The 16,750-nt window shown below is 38.1% G+C and overlaps 1 protein-coding gene across 2 annotated transcripts in view; it reads left to right on the top strand.

The window, feature by feature from the left end:
• Positions 1 to 16,750, top strand: part of KHDRBS2 (KH RNA binding domain containing, signal transduction associated 2) — a 500,563-nt gene that overhangs the window by 239,322 nt on the left and 244,491 nt on the right. For both annotated transcript variants that reach the window (XR_004969007.1, XM_036318302.1), the window contains exon 4: positions 254 to 400. Coding sequence is in view for 1 of the 2 variants with exons in the window: in XM_036318302.1 (XP_036174195.1) it covers positions 254 to 400 (147 nt within the window). In the remaining variant the exon portion in view is untranslated. The remainder of the gene's footprint in view (positions 1 to 253; positions 401 to 16,750) is intronic.

Below are 16,750 nucleotides of genomic sequence, written 5' to 3' on the forward strand. Positions count from 1 at the left end.
TCAGGGATTTAACATTTTCATTTAGCTGATTAAAATCTGTTGTAGATGATAAGTATGCCAGCTTTTTTTTTTTAATCATTCACTCAAAAATGATTTTAAAAATCTTTAAATGGCTTGTACCTGATTTTTATTTCTCAAAGGGTTTCTACTTATGGAAAATTTGCTTAGATTATATCCTTTTGTCAGTCTCAATGAATGTTAAATCAATGCAAAATGAGTGGATTTGTATTTCTAAAAATAACTTCTTTCACAGGAAGAAGAGCTAAGGAAGAGTGGGGAAGCCAAATATGCCCACTTGAGTGATGAACTTCATGTGTTAATTGAAGTGTTTGCTCCACCTGGGGAAGCTTATTCACGTATGAGTCATGCATTGGAAGAGATTAAAAAATTCCTGGTTCCCGTAAGTGTTTTTCATTTTTTTACAAAGAAGTTTCCCAGCGGTTTCTATTTTTAAAAATGTGCCTTTGAGCTTCACTGACTTTTTAGAAGGAAATACATATTGCAAACTAATTATTCATAGAGTTGATATGAACTATAGAATATCCAAAACACTTGGCACAGGACCTGGCATGTTGCTACCTCATGATGGTTCGACTTCAGTATTTGTCTTCAGTACATTACCAGCTGTGCATCAGTACATAGCCATAAAGAGTAAGACAGTGAACACATAAACACAAAAACGTAACTGAAGTTGTATACTTTTCTTTTGTGTCTTAATAAATTGGTAATTGACATGTATTATTGGAAATGTTTAATTATTAAAGCATTTGCATTTGTAGTGGGAACAAAAAGATTACATATTCCATACTTGTAACAAGATAGTGATGTTATTTGAAAACATCAAATGCATTTTTATGTGATGGCATGCCAAGTGCTGGCTCATTATAAATGTAATGTAAAATAATCAGTGTTAATAGAAACAGACATTTGTTGACATGAAGCAAAATTTGGAAAAATAAATGCATTGCACTAAGTGAGAGCAGTAGAGAATATTTGGTTAGTAAAGCAGTAAATTCATGGTTGCATATTGAATAGAATTCTGCATTGATTTTCAAAAAAATTGAGGAAGATTAAATGATGAAGCTTTTCTAAAGGTTGACAGTTTAGCATTCTAGGAAGAGGTCATTCAAACAGAAATCTTGGCATCAGGCTTAGAGCTGGGAATAAGACAAACAAGAGAATGCTGAGGAAGGTTTTCTGGAGTACCTAGGCAGAAGTCTTTGGGAGAGAGAGAGGGAGAGGGAGAGGGAGAGGGAGAGGGAGAGGGAGAGGGAGAGGGAGAGGGAGAGGGAGAGGGAGAGGGAGAGGGAGAGGGAGAGGGAGAGGGAGAGGGAGAGGGAGAGGGAGAGGGAGAGGGAGAGGGAGAGGGAGAGGGAGAGGGAGAGGGAGAGGGAGAGGGAGAGGGAGAGGGAGAGGGAGAGGAGAGGGAGAGGGAGAGGGAGAGGGAGAGGGAGAGGGAGAGGGAGAGGGAGAGGGAGAGGGAGAGGGAGAGGGAGAGGGAGAGGGAGAGGGAGAGGGAATCTAAAATTAATCTGTGTAACAAAGAACACAGTAGGTTTCTAAACTGATCGATAAACTCGGAGGAAATGATGCATAAGATTCATTGATTGACAGTGATTTTAAGAATGGGACAAGAAAAAATAACTATTTCAGAAGGTAAAAGTCTCAAAATCTAACAACATAATTAATTAATTTATATGCCCAGTTTAAAAACATCTCTCAGGACAAGGTTCTGAATAATGCCGTACCACTCATGATTATTCCCTGACATTACATGCACGCTGAATTTCTGCACAAGTTAGTATCTGGTGCTCATCTGAACCCCTCCCTAAGTAGATCCTGTATTTCCTAAGAATGAGGATGCTATGTATGTTCTCTCTTCCTTTTTCCTCTGAACAAAATGCCTAGTACTATTGGGTAAACATTTTTACTATGTTTACCTCAGACCAAACTTCTTGTGATATTGAATGTGTAGAAAAATGCTAGGACTGCCTATATTACTAATTCATTTCATGACTGTGGACAAGGCATTTAAGTTCCAAGAGCTTCAGCTTATTCATCTTTAAAGAGAAGATAATTATAATTGACTGACCTCTGTGACAGCTATTGTGACTATTACATGGGGTACTGCATATGAAAGACATAGACAATTATAAAGTACTATGTAAATGGATGTTTTTTAATCTATTTTACTTTTACAGTAGATAATCTAAGAATGACTTTTTGGGGTGAAATATATAAGATGGAATACTATTTTATTGCTACATATATCTTGGACCTAGGCTGTAGGCTACATTAACCCTATTTTATTATAAATATCACTAATACATTTTCCTTCGTAGGCCTCGTGATGCTTGTGATCATTTCATTATGTCTTCACCACTGAAATAAATATATATATATATATATATATATATATATATATATATTGGCAGGGATAGCAGTGCCTCTCTTGAATTCCCATCATTTAGCATCATATCTGGCAAATCAGTGTTTGTTTGATTGTCTGACTGAAGCAATGGCGGCCGGGGTCCCATGGAAGAAGGAAATAGCTCTCTGGGCCAGGTTTGGGGAATATACCCCACAATCAAGGTGCTCTGTATAGATACAAACTCAGATGAAGGCTGAAGACCTTACATTGACCAGGTTGACTTGTTCCTGTCTATCTCTGGGATTTTAGCTCTGCCTGTCCAGCTGCTCACTTCCTGGGCTCCAGACTTGCAGCCTTCCTTTCATGCCATCCTCCAGGCTCCCTCCTCATAAGGGCCTGTGAAGATTCTTCTCCAGTGTACTGGCATGGCTATCTCCTTGTCATTCAGGTCTTGGCTCTGCTGTTAGCTCTGCAGGAAATCCTTCCCTGACCACACAATTCTATTATGTGTGTACAATTCTATTCTGGTTCACAATATCACTGCTGTCTGATTTCACATTGCCATTCATTGTCTCATTATGCCCTAGCCCTTTTCACTATGTATTTCCTCAGAGCTCTTATCACCTTCAGATTATCTTTAATATACATATACATATATATATATATATATATATATATATATATATATATATATTTAACTCGTTTAATATACATGTCATGAGGGCAAGTTATCTAGTTTCACCACTTTATTCCCCCATTTTGAACCATGCCAGGGACATAAGAAGTACTTAATAAATATTTTTGTGAGTGAATAAATGATTGAATGAAGAGCTTTTAAAAATAACCATTCTGATATCTCTCCACGTTGTATGAGCAAATTTTACAATCACTGAAGGTCCTCTATATCATGAGTTAACAGAACTTGACAAGTATTTGTCATGCCCGGGTTAAGCCTCTAATGATCATCCTTGGAGGTTTGTATCATTTAAATAAAAGGCATAGACTGGTGTGTTCAAAGGGACATTCACAACTCCCCGTGTTTAGTTTCTTCTAAATGCCAGAAAGGAAACATACCATGTGACGCATTTTTTGTGCCTTCTATAATAACCCCTAGTATGGCATGAATATGTAAATACATTATGTATATGAATATATTCAAATTATACATATATGTGCATATATATATACATATATATAGTATATCTGTGTGTTTGTGTGTGTGTGTGTGTGTGTGTGTGTGTGTGTGTGTGTGTAAAGTTTATATCTGTGTTTGTGGTGTATATGTATCTTTTTGTTAGTCTCATCACTTTTACATATAATAAGACTTTAAGTAAATTCAATAGAAAATAAAATCATCAGACTTGGTTGTTATTTTCTTCCTGAATTAGATTGGACGTATTTCTTGGTGACAGCCATGATTCTTGAAATGGGGCTATTAGAGTATATTGTATAATTTTGAGTTTGAGATATTGGAAACCTATATAGAAAACCTACCAAGAATGTGACTATGGAGGAAAAGTAAAACCCTTTTCCTCTTTATGTTAAAAGCAAAAAGAGGATATTCTTGCCATCTATTCTTCAAAGACTGTAATCCTAGCTCCAAAATGGGAAAATGACACTTATTGCTAGTAGAAATCATACAAAAAAGTAAGCAGATATAAGGAAATTAGAAAAGAGAAGCAGGATATTTTGAGTCTAGGAGGTGGGAAAAAAACCTACACTCTCATGCACTGAAAAAATTTTTGCAAAGTTTTGAAAGATTATAAATGTAAGAATGTATCTCTGAAATTTATACTATAATTTGATAAGAAATGACTATTTGGTCAGAATCTTTTATGCTGGTGAATATGTAGGGGAAACAGTTTACTAAATGAAAACCTACCAGCCAGCAAAAGCAACATTGGTAAATGGCAAGACCCGCAAGGTGCGGAAGGGCAGATGCATTTTGGCTGGCTGCTGGCAGGAGTTCAGCATGTATAGTAACAACATCCTACAGGCAAGAGAATGATCAGTAATAATAACAAAATAAAGTTCAGTGCAGAGAGGAAAACAGGATCTGTGGCCTGCATATTGTTCCTTTATTGTTGTGGTTATTGTAAAACAGTTGTCAAGAGTTTTCTCAGATTGTTATTATCAAAACCAATTAATTTCCTTTTCTTTCCCATAATTAAGCATATTTTAATAGTGTGGTAGGTAATAGCACTAAGCACAAACCACATATATTTATGTAATTATTGCTTCTCTGAAATGTCTACTACATTTCTACACACTATGATTATTTTCTGATTACATTTGGATAAATGTATAATCATCTAATATTGAGCATTTTTAAGCCTGATACCTTGTAATCTACACTAATAAAAGAGAAACATGCAAATTGGTGTCACTCCGCTAAACCCACCAGCCAATCAGATGAGTATGCAAATTAACCCAACAAACATGGCAGTTAATTTGCATATGCAGGCACGGAGTGAAGACTGAAGGCTCCAGCCAGAGTGAAGACTGAAGACTGAAGACTAAAGAGGCTTGGTTTCTCCATTGAGGCTGTAACGGAGAAGCCAAGCCTCACTGCGGCTGCAGCAGAGAAGCCAAGAGGCCACAGAGCTGGAGGCTTGGGTTGCCCCTGGTGATGGAGGAAGCCAAGCTTCCCACCTGCCCTGGCCGCCGCTCAAGGGAGAGAACAACACACAGGTGTGGCCAGGAGCCTGAGAGATCAACACAGAGGGGCACCTGCTCCAAGCCTCCACGGTGGGGCTGGGGGCAGCCACCAGTTATCACACACACACACGGGGCGCCTGCTCTGAGCCTCTGTGGCGTGGCTGTGGGGATCCACCAGCGGACACACACACACACACACACACACGGGATGACTGCTCTGAGTCTCTGATACAGCTGGGGGCAGCCACCAGGGGACACACACACACACACACACACACACACACACGGGGTGCCTGCTCCGAGCCTCTGCTGCCAGACTATGGCTTAGGCTGAGCGGGCCTGAGCCATTGTTAGGACATCCACTGAGGGCTCCCAGTCTGTGAGAGGGGGCAGGCTGGGCTGAGGCACCCCCACTCCCCAGTGCACGAATTTTGTGCACTGGGTCTCTAGTTCTATATAATAAAAGGCAAATATGCAAATCGACCGAACAGCGGAATGACTGGTCGCTGTGATGTGCACTGACCACCAGGGGGCAGACGCTCAATGTAGGAGCTGCCCCCTGGTGGTCAGTGCACTCACACAGGGAGAGCGCCACTCAGCCAGAAGCCGAGCTCACAGGCAGGTCAGTGCAGTTGTGGAGGCGGGAGCCTCCGTGGCAGTGCTAAGGATGTTCAACTGTTGGCTTAGGCCCACTAAGCCTGCAGTCGGACATCCCCCAAGGGCTCCTGGGCTGCAAGAGGGCACAGGCCAGGCTGAGGGACTCCCCTTGCCCCGAGTTCAAAAATTTCACGCACTGGGCTTCTAGTAGTAACAAAAGTCTCTGAATTAGAAAAAAAATAAAATTTTGTTAGTTCTTAGAATAGAACTAATAATTATCATATAATTAATTACATGATAATATAATTTATTATTATTATTATTATTACTAGAGGCCCGGTGCACAAAAATTTGTGCACTTGGAGGGGTCCCTCAGCCCAGCCTATGCCCTCTCCCAGTCTGGGACCCCTCGGGGGATGACCACCTGCTGTCTCAGGCCCGCTCCCTGGGGGATTGGGCCTAAGCTGGCAGTCAGACATCCCTCTGTCAGCCCAGGAGCCCTTGGGGGATGTCCACTTGCCAGCGGGGAGCAGGCCTAAGCTGCAGTCAGACATCCTTAGCGCTGCTGAGGAGGCAGGAGAGGCTCCCACCACCCCCGCTGTACTGGCAGCCATCAGCCTGGCTTGTGGCTGAGCAGAGCTCCCCTTGTGGGAGTCCACTGCTCACCAGGGGGCAGCTCCTGCATTGAGCGTCTGCCCCCTGGTGGTCAGTGTGTGTCATAGTGACCAGTCATTCCCAGTTGTTCTGCTGTTAGGATCAATTTGCATATTACCCTTTTATTATATAGGATTAAAACCCAAGGCCACTTTAGCATTGCTAATTGATTGACATAACCTTGAAGACAGATAAAAGAAATGCATAGACAGATAAAACAAACCCTAATACAAGTATCTTCTGACTCCTCATCAGTACAGATAATCAAATATTCTCTTTACGAATCTAGGACCAGGCATCCGCTTTGTATCTTAAAAATAAATTCTCACTAATTATCACTGGTCTCATTTGATGCCAGTGTTGTGAATTCTCTGAGGCCACTCTTGTCATGAGTTCTTAGTGCATTTTATATGCCAGCATTGTTTGCCTATCAGCACTTGGATTTCATCTTGATGAGGTACTTCTTCACCATTAATTGACATTATAATTAAAAAAGCAACAACCTGCTTTTGTAATTCCAAATGTTGTTAGCATGAAGGCTTAGCAGCATTCCTAAAAAGTTATCTATGTTGTTAAATATCTGCACTTCCTAAGAATGCAGGTTTAATCTACAAGGCGAGAATCTCACCTCTTAACTTTATCAGCTTTTAGTGTAAGGAAATCTTAGAGGATTATATAGAAATTTTATATAATATTCAAATCATTTGCTAATTACTAATCCTGCAGTTTAATATAATAAGCATGTCAACACTGACCTGTTAATATTTGCCAAATGGAATCAACTAAAAAAGACTCATAGTTATTGAAGAATTTGGTACAAAAAGAAATCAAGACAAAAAAAGTAGCTGAATAATCAGAATTGTTCAGTAAAGTAATTTTTAACTAAGTAAATAAATAAAGAAAATAAATGGTAGTAATTAATGCAAGGTGAAAACCTTATTTACATTCAATTCAACAAATATTTCTAAGCATCAAATTATATGTCAGTCATGGTTCTAGACATCTGTGTTACATCAGCCACTGCTCTTGGAGAATTTAAGAGCCAGATAAGTATATTCAGAGATATTTGGGAGAGAATTGGGATGGGAGACCAAACTGGATAATATGGTCAATAGTGATGACAGACCAAGCAACACTGATCAAACCAAAAATGTTATTTTCTAGTCAGGAAAAATCAATTGCTGACAAAGACCACCACCAACCAGACAAGGGTCTACAGCAGGGGTGGGCAACCTTTTTGTGAGTGGGTGCCAAAACAAGCAAAATCTCTGACCCAAAATTCTTCTGTGTGCCAACCCTAATTTTTTAAAAACATGTTACTCTTACTTGATATCTCTTAAGGTGTACGTATGTGAAGAACCTTGAAGAAATAATAAAATTCATTCGAGCGACAAAAACAGTAAATGATGATGAAAAGTACATTTATTTTTTAATGTATACATGTACACTGATAGTCTGACAGAAAACTTTATGACTCCGTTTGATGTTATCAGTGGGACTTTTGCTGCTGCATCACTGATGACAGAGACTTTACATCAGGTTTATATTTTGTGACCTTCAGAGATATACATGAGCTATTACTTTCATCCGTCTGGCTACTCCTATTACGAGACTTAACAAAATTCATCACTTTTTTGAACAAAGATTCACAAGCATATGTGGATGAAACCAAAATACTGGTCGGATCTAGGAAGGCAGGGAGAGTTAAGGCAGAGGCATAGAAATTGCTCTTCCCCTCTCTCGTCAATCCATGTCTATGGTCTTTAAGATAACTTGTTATGTAAAATTATTTATTTATCTAAGATGCACCTACACTGAATTTATCTGAAAAATAAAAAAGTTGATATTAAAGAAAAAAAATGTAAATGGAAGATTATAAGAGAGGGTTTCGCCTGACAGCAAAAGTTACTGGCTTGCCACGTTTGGCACACGTGCCAGGGGTTGCCCACCCCTGTTCTACAGTAATTCAATGATTCAGAGAGTGATAAAGAAAGAGAGTTTTGGGGGAAGAGAGTTTTGATTAGTTTCTTGGGGGCAGTTGATGTCCCACAAAGAGTCTATTTTATATTGAACGTTTTTAATGCAACAGGAAAATCTTAGAATAGCATATTTTAAAACATTACTTTTGAAAAATTAAATATTCCTGAAATGTGTCTTCAACTTCAGCTCTAGCAATTAGTTCTTACTTTTAATCAGCTAATTTTGATTAAGATACAGTGTAAGCTTATTTTGAATTGCCCTGCCTGATTCACTGATCTCATTTCATGTCTCTGAAGTTTCTTTCAGCAAGCTACCATGGACAGTGTATTGATTCTTCCAGACAGTATTCAAACTAGAAGTACGGGGAACTTGGATATCTCTCTTCCTCCAAGAACTGTATCTTCTTTCTGATCTCTAATCTTTGTGGGGTTTTTTTGTTTGTTTTGTTTTGTTTTTATCTGTCTGTTCCACCCAGCCTCTCTACATAGTATACATAAGAATGCATATACACCACTTCCTTAAAATACAAGTGGAAAAGGCTCACTGGGTTGTCTGTACTAAATACAGTACACATAGGAATTAGTTTATATTTTTCTGTGACCACTGTCGTCCTTTCATTCCTAGCACCAACAGCTTGAGCAAATCACAGAGTTTTCCACTTGTTCTCCTGTAAGAAGAGTCTTAATTTATGCAGTTCAGGTTTTAAGCCCACTTAGTTCCAGTTTATGATTTCGATTTCAAATTCCATTCAATTCAAAGCTCTACTCCTCTCCAAATTTACAGCGGGGGGAGTAGCAGGAGAGAAGGAGGCATGGACTCCTTGTTTATCTCCTTCCACTCTCTACCTCAGGGGTTCTCAAACTACGGCCCGCGGGCCACATGCAAATACAAATATTGTATTTGTTCCCGTTTTGTTTTTTTACTTCAAAATAAGATATGTGCAGTGTGCAGAGGAATTTTTTCATAGTTTTGTTTTTTTAAACTATAGTCCGGCCCTCCAATGGTCTGAGGGACAGTGAACTGGCCCCCCTGTTTAAAAACTTTGAGGACCCCTGCTCTACCCTCTGGCTTCTGATGCTTCCAAAGCTTTGTGAATAGTCTTGGCAGATGGGGTAGGAGTTGATATGGAATTAAAGAAAGGTGGGCTGTAAAACTGGTCATGTAATAATCTGATTAGTTTGAGTCTTATTTCCAGTATCTTCTTCTGATGAGATATATGGAGGATGGACTAGCAGAATCATGGCCAATCCTCAAATAACTCGATTCCTTTCTTTCGGAAAGCTGAGGGAGCTTAGGGTTCTCACAATGCAGTCCTTTCTCTCAGTAGTCTCTTGATGCTATTCTACCACCTTCCTGCTCCCAGTCTTACAGATGAGCCGTGTCCTGTCTACCAAACTTGTTCTTCCTCTCTGAGAGGTTGTGAGAATATTTTACCTGTCTTTCAAGTTCATGAATTTTACCAGGATCTGCTCAGATGTGGCTCTCTTCTCATGAGCCCAGCCTGAAAATCAGTGAGCTCTTTCAATCGGTGGCGTTAGATCTTTATTTCGAGGGAATTCTCTCTTTGTGATTTGTATATTTTCTTTTCTCCATATTTTCCCTTTTTCTGTTTTTGTAATTCCTATTACTTATAGCAAGTCTCTTAGATCTTTTTTCCAATTGTATTTTTCTAATATCTAATTTCTAATCTAATTAGATATCTAATATCTAATTTCTAATGTAGTTTCATCTTATCATTTTGCTTATGTTTTCTAGAGATAGATACCTTCTGCAAGGTCGTCTAAGTCACAACCACAAATTCAGTATTTAGGGTGATGATGTTCTATTCCCTCCTCTTAAATTACTTAGATCAAATTATGTAGATATTGTGCTTACGTTTTTGTTTGTGTGTTTCTTCAGAAAGTACTAAAACTGTATCTTAGTTATCTCTTATGTTTTTCTATTCAGGTTTATTTCTCTCTTCTCCAGCAGTTTTATTTCCCTGGGCAGATGCTCTTACTCTCTTTTTTCTTTCTCCCCCCCCCCCCACCTTTATTTTGTTTTTTATCTCAATTTAGTTCTTTTTTAAAAAATATTTTTATTGATTTCAGAGAGGAAGGAGAGGGAGAGAGAGATAGAAGCATCAATAATGAGAGAGAATAATTGATTGGCTGCCTCCTGCATGCCCCACACTGGGGATTGAGACCACAATTTGGGCATGAGCCCTAACCAGGAATCAAACTGTGACCTCCTCCTGGTTCATAGGTCAGCACTCAACCACTGAGCCATGCTGGCCAGGCTAGTTCTGTATTTTTATGTACCGTTAGTGACACCAGTCCTCTAAAGTTAGAAAGTAAAGCAGTCTTCCCCACATAGATCAAGAATGTAGAGCTAAGCAGAGCACCAAAAACTTGTTGAGAACCTGAAAATGCTTTCCTGTTCTTCAGTCTCCTTTTATCTTTCCAGACTAAGGACTCACCCATTCTGGTCCTTCTTAGCCTCTTGCTGGTCCGAGAAAATAGCCATACTCAAGTGGGTCTACGGTAACTTTCCACTTGGATGAAGTATAGATCCTTGCAAGTCAAACCCTTTCCCAAATATCCACGCTACCATTGCCACTCTGGGGTTTAACAATGCTGGTTTTCAGGTACTCATTCAGCCCACAGGCAATAAAGGCCTGCACCAGTCAGTTTTCTTACCTGAGTCTCAGTGAACTCAAGGCCTCATTAAGTTTCTGATGATCCCAGCCTGTATTTTACTTAAAATCTGCTGGTGTGTTAGAGTTGGTAAACAAGGGAAAGGAACTTAATTTAGCTCACTATCTTCCCATAATTACCAAGGTCTTCTACAGTTAGTTTGATGAGGTCTCTTTATATTTAGAACACGAAAGAAAACATCCAAAGTAGCTTTATAGGCACCAGAGGTTTTATATTTGAGCTCTACATGACGTGAAGCTTCTAAGAGTACTATTTTGTTTTATAATAACTCAGAAATTACATATTAAAAATGAAATAATGAAATAGTCCACAAGAGAAAAAGCATAGTATGCCATGAACATCTACCTCTATGAGTACCTGATACACAGTTGTTCCCATGTGTTTTATACAGATGTTGTCAAGTTAATATGCACAAATACTAATGAAAGCCCCTCCATGATGGTAGAAATACTATGATAAACCTATTTGGGGATTCAGACCATTCACATAAGTGATATATATATGACAATAACAATTCCCATTTACCATTAATAGCCAATTCTGTGGGTAATGTTCATTTTACTATGCTTTTAATAGAAAAATTAAAATGCTAACAGCTTACTTCTACTCTCTTTGTATACCTTTTACCTATAGATTGTTCTTTAGGGAAAGAACGGTGACATTTGTTTGGAATATAGCACCTGCTTGGCATTCCAGTGGGTGGCTTATAGACATTACCTTTTGTTATCCTCACAACAAGACTGGGAAGGATGTGTGATGCTTATTATATCCATGAGGAGGCTGAGGCTGAGGAAGATTGTGTAGCCGCATAAGTAGCATAAGTTGCCCAGCATAGCAAAGCCTACCTGACTTTAAAGCCCATAGTTTTTTTGTTTGTTTGTTTTTTTGTTTTCACAATAGCATATTGCTTTCCACATTAGATAATAAAAGAAGAATTGAATGTCTAAGATTTGATCCAGCTAGGCATCTATATTTAATTACAATACCATTGATAAGTGACACAAACTAGATTTGAAAAAAAACAGAAAATACCACCTTTGCATATTTCCATTTGGTATTCCAGAGTGCATAGAGATAGCGAGTGTTTAATCCACAGTGCTCAGATCAGGGCCAGGGAGGGACGCGGGAGGTTGGCCAGCCAGGGAGGGACCGAGGGATGGGTCAGATGCCTCCTCATCAGGGAAACTTTCAAAATATGAAGGCCCAACTGCTATAAGATCTCTCAAATGCTACTGGGGAGGACTATGCAAGTTGCTTACAGGTGGCAATGTTGGTGTAAACTGCATTAGGCTCTTCCATACTTAGAGCATCCTATGTGCCTATTCTCACATAGACACCTCTGGACTTCTTATCATTCAGTAAGCATTAGCCGATATTATTTTTAGTGGTAAAGCAGGTATAGTTTTCCTGCTCATTCTTAGATATTCATTAATTCAGTAAGATCCCCATGCGTCTGCTCTACCTGGGGACTTCTTCCTTGCTTTCACTTTCTTATTTTCATGGCACAAATGCGTTATAACCTTGGTCAAATCACTCTGCAACTGTTTTACACATAGGTGAGGAATTTGTAATGGAACTTTTATGGTAGGAGTAGAAGCATTAAAATAACATATGTTGAAATTATACTTTGCCAGACTCTCTAAGGAATACTCTGTTATCTCTAACACGCCGATACCTCCTTACATTATAATGTGGTCATTCTCACAGTTAATAGTAGTGGTTAACAATGCAGCACATTAAAATATATTTAGAAAGTTAACTCCAGAAGGCAAGAAGGGGACTGACACAATAACGAATATATCATTGGTTAATCTTAGGAATAAAAACCAAGAGCTATTTGAAATCACCATTCTGAATTTCAGGGTCCTCTTATCTAGGTAACAAAGTTACAGAAATAGCCAATATTCCACAAGCTCTGGACAAGGTTATTCTGTTTTGGACCCTTTGGGTTGCAAAGGAAAGGGATTTATTAAGATTAAATCACAAAAGCATGTGTGGAGGAAAGGGGCATTACATAATTTAATAAACTAAGAGAGAGGGGAGGGGAGAGAGAGAGACTGAGGCTGGAGGCAGATTCTCATGGAAATGTTAAGAGCAGGAAAAACAGGAATCTGGAGCCTCACAAAGAACTGCATCCTGGCTGCCTGAGAAGAGTCTTCAACATTAAAATGATGCACCTCTCTCTGTGTGTCTATTTACTTCTCATCTTCTCCCCAACCACCTTCCTTACTTATCACTCTCTTAGTCTTCCTCTAATTCACAGCTTCTCCTAAATCATGCTTTGTGATTCCTCCAAACTTTGGTTTGCATAGGAACTGTGGCTCCCTCTCCCCAGCCTTTTAAAGCTCTCCTTCCAGCTACACTCCCACTGCTGGCTTTGCTGTCACTCGTATGTATATACAGATAGATATATCTATGAGGATGATTCCAGGTGTACAGCTTGGAAAACTGTTATAAAAATCAAAGCATTTTCAAGTAAATCTGATAATTTTTCTGCCTCAAAGTTCATTGATCTTTGTACTGCTGTCAGAAGTTATTTCTCGGTCTGGCCTGGTAGCTCATTTGGTTAGAGCTTTGTCCCAATTTACCAAGGTTGTGGTTTGACCCCTTTTAGGCCACATAGAAGAGTAAACCAATAAAAGCATAAATTGATGTCTCTCTCTCTCTCTCTCTCTCTCTCTCTCTCTCTCTCTCAAATAAACAAATAAATAAACAAGCAAATAAATACATACATTATTTTTAAGTAAGTTATTTCTTTACTTTTTTCCTTCTTCCCTTTTAAAATTTGAATGGAGTAATTTATTTATTTATTTATTGTAAACTTAAGGGGAATAAATCCTACTCCAGTCTAATAATTCAACCATAACACAATGTTATAATTATAAATTCACATATGTTGTTATATTTGAATGACTTTGAAAAGGATAATTTTTAAATTTTTAAAGAAAATAGCACAAATCCTATTTTATTTTAAAATGTGTTCCAGTTAAAATAGATTTATAGATATTAATTTATAACACTATTCTATAAATTTAATAAATACATATTAGAAGTTATTTGATAAATTGCCCAAATATATTCCTAAAGTTGCTTAAATTAGGCCCCAAATTACTATTTTTCTTGCTCTTAATGTTGCTTGAATTTTAGAAATTATAAATAAACAAATGAAAAAAATCTGATTATGACACTCTTTAGGGAGATGTTTTTTTTAAATAGGTTGAGGTAAGAAAAAAATGAAATATCTGAACTAGGAATACTCATTCCAGTGGTTCCACAGACTCTTGGATCTTTCAAAATCCACCTTCCAAAAAGATGAATTCGGGGTTAGAATGGCCATGGAGTCCTCATGCAGCTAGGGACAGTATTAACAATTTCAGGGGGAAAAGGTAAATATGTAAGGTGATGGATATGTTAATTAGCTCCATGGTGGGAATCTGTTCACAATGTATATATACATGAATCAAATCATCATGTTGTACACTTTAAATATTCTACAACTTTATTTATCAAATATACCTTAATAAAGCTAAAAAAACCCTTTGTATTGTTTATAAGACAAAAAAGAATTGGACTGTCATATCATATCACCTTATAAGGACCTTGGCTTCTTAAGATACTTTCATTTTTATTTTCTACTGCCACATAGATCACTGATCACTTTAGAATCAGATGAAACCTCCAGATAGTCTTCCCACAAAAATGGGAAGGACATTAGTATTTTACACAGAAGTCCAGGGGATTTGCATTCATGGATCCAAATTAAGGGCTTTACACTAGAAACATCGAACTCTCTGTATGGGAGCAAGAAATAGAAAAATGCATGTCTAAAATTCATTAAAATGCTAAATTTATTCTATATTAGAAAACTAAATGATCTATATTGAAAAGCACAGGTCATTTTGCCTTAAACTAGCTGAAGATAATTATAATAGAAAAGTAGTTTTTCTTACAGTCATCTTTTTAAATGAATGAATATTTTATCTTATGATGAGGTAATTTTACTACCAACTATACTTCATTACCTTTCAGCACAATTCTCACTTCCAAACTTTAGTTACAAATGCTATATCAATTATACCACATTTAGAATGTATTTCCCTCAGACATTTTCCTCCCAATATCAATCATGAGACTTTGTCTGATTGAATAGGAATAAGATTCCATATATGCTGAATAAATGTGAAGATTTCCTGTCTATTGCCAACTGACCCTAAACTTCTTATCACAGTAATAAAATCAGGAAATGTGGCTCTTGATAAAAAAAATCACAAAGGTGAAGAAACCTGACTATGGGTTCTTTATTACATTTTAGATTAATTCATTGCAGTCACTCAAACTTCCACCTCTAATCAAAGTGATTCTCTAAACATTATCCATCACAATATCAGCAGTTCCATTGCTCTCTACTCTCCCCAGCAGTAAAATGCCTGAAGGTCCTCTGAAATAGGAAAGCATTGCCATAGTCCAGAATATCCATATGCAAAAATTGTACCTATTATTTATTTTTGATTCTTTGGGATTACAAATAATTGTATATTATAGTGGAAGAAATGCTTCCATGCTTCCATATATTGGTGACCAGAGTGACTGTTTTTAGGATGTCAGATTTTTCACTGCCCGATATCCAACCAATCTGGGAAATACCTCTCCTCCTTTTCATTGTAGTCTCCATTTGCATGCATTGAACTTGGGTTATAGGGAAAAAAGCAACTGTGGGAAAGAATGTTGACCTGAGCATTAAACATCTCTCCAAATCCCATTTGACTTTTATTATCTGAGTGAAAATACTCAGAGGTAAGGAAAAAGCAGGAAGCCTAATGTCTGTCCTCCTCCCAGGCCTGGTTCTGGGCCATGCCTGCAGCAGTCTGGAATCTGGGCCTTTTTGTCTCTTTTCAAGGCCTTCAAGCTTTCACACCTGTAAAGGTTTTGATTCACTGGGGGGTGGGGGGTGCGGGGGTTGGGGGTGGAAGATGTTTCAAATGTTCTGAAACTGGCCCCTGGCACTTGGCAAGCCCTAAGCCCTTGCAGACGCTTATGTGCAAACCCTCTGAACTCCTGTCACTTTAATTTCAGCATTTTCCTTTTACTGTTTCCATCTCAACTCTAGGAAGTTAACAAAAAGCTCCCCTTTTCCAAACAGCCACAAACCTTAGCTTCCCCTCCTCATCCAAGTGCTTGGATTAGCAAGTTCACCATAATATACAATGATATTCATGAGTTACATGTATAATGCAATATAAAGTAAAACATTAAACTTTCTAAATATTTCTAGGGATCCAGGTGTTTACCCATATGTAGAAAAACAACAATACATATTTGACTAAAGATTTTTTTATCCTATTGACAGATTCTATTTTTGCCTAAACACCTGTGTGGAAATCTGCTTAAGTGGTTTTCTTTTGAAGCGCATTTCTGCCACGCTGTTTGGCTCATTCATCTGTAATTTGGTTACGATTCAAATGTCACAATCACTGGAAAGCTAGACCAAGACAATGCTTGCTTCATTTATTTTAAAAAATAATTCAATGTCTATAAATCACATTAGCTCATTAAATTCCGCAGAAGTTGCTTTTTAAAAAAATTGAAACTTCCAATCAAAACATGTAATAACAAGCTGTTAATTTCAAGGAGGAAACTGCAGTTTATCTTTCAGAAATAGTCAATCTACTTTCAGGATTTAAAATGTGATGGATCGATGTGAGGGCAGATCCGATGTGCTGCAGAGAAGTATGAACTGACAGTGGATTGCTATCTGCACTTGTATCTACCCTGTGTTTCCCTTGAAACCCAGCTC

Source organism: Myotis myotis, unplaced genomic scaffold (assembly GCF_014108235.1).
Source record: "Myotis myotis isolate mMyoMyo1 unplaced genomic scaffold, mMyoMyo1.p scaffold_m19_p_7, whole genome shotgun sequence".
Lineage (NCBI taxonomy): Eukaryota > Metazoa > Chordata > Mammalia > Chiroptera > Vespertilionidae > Myotis > Myotis myotis.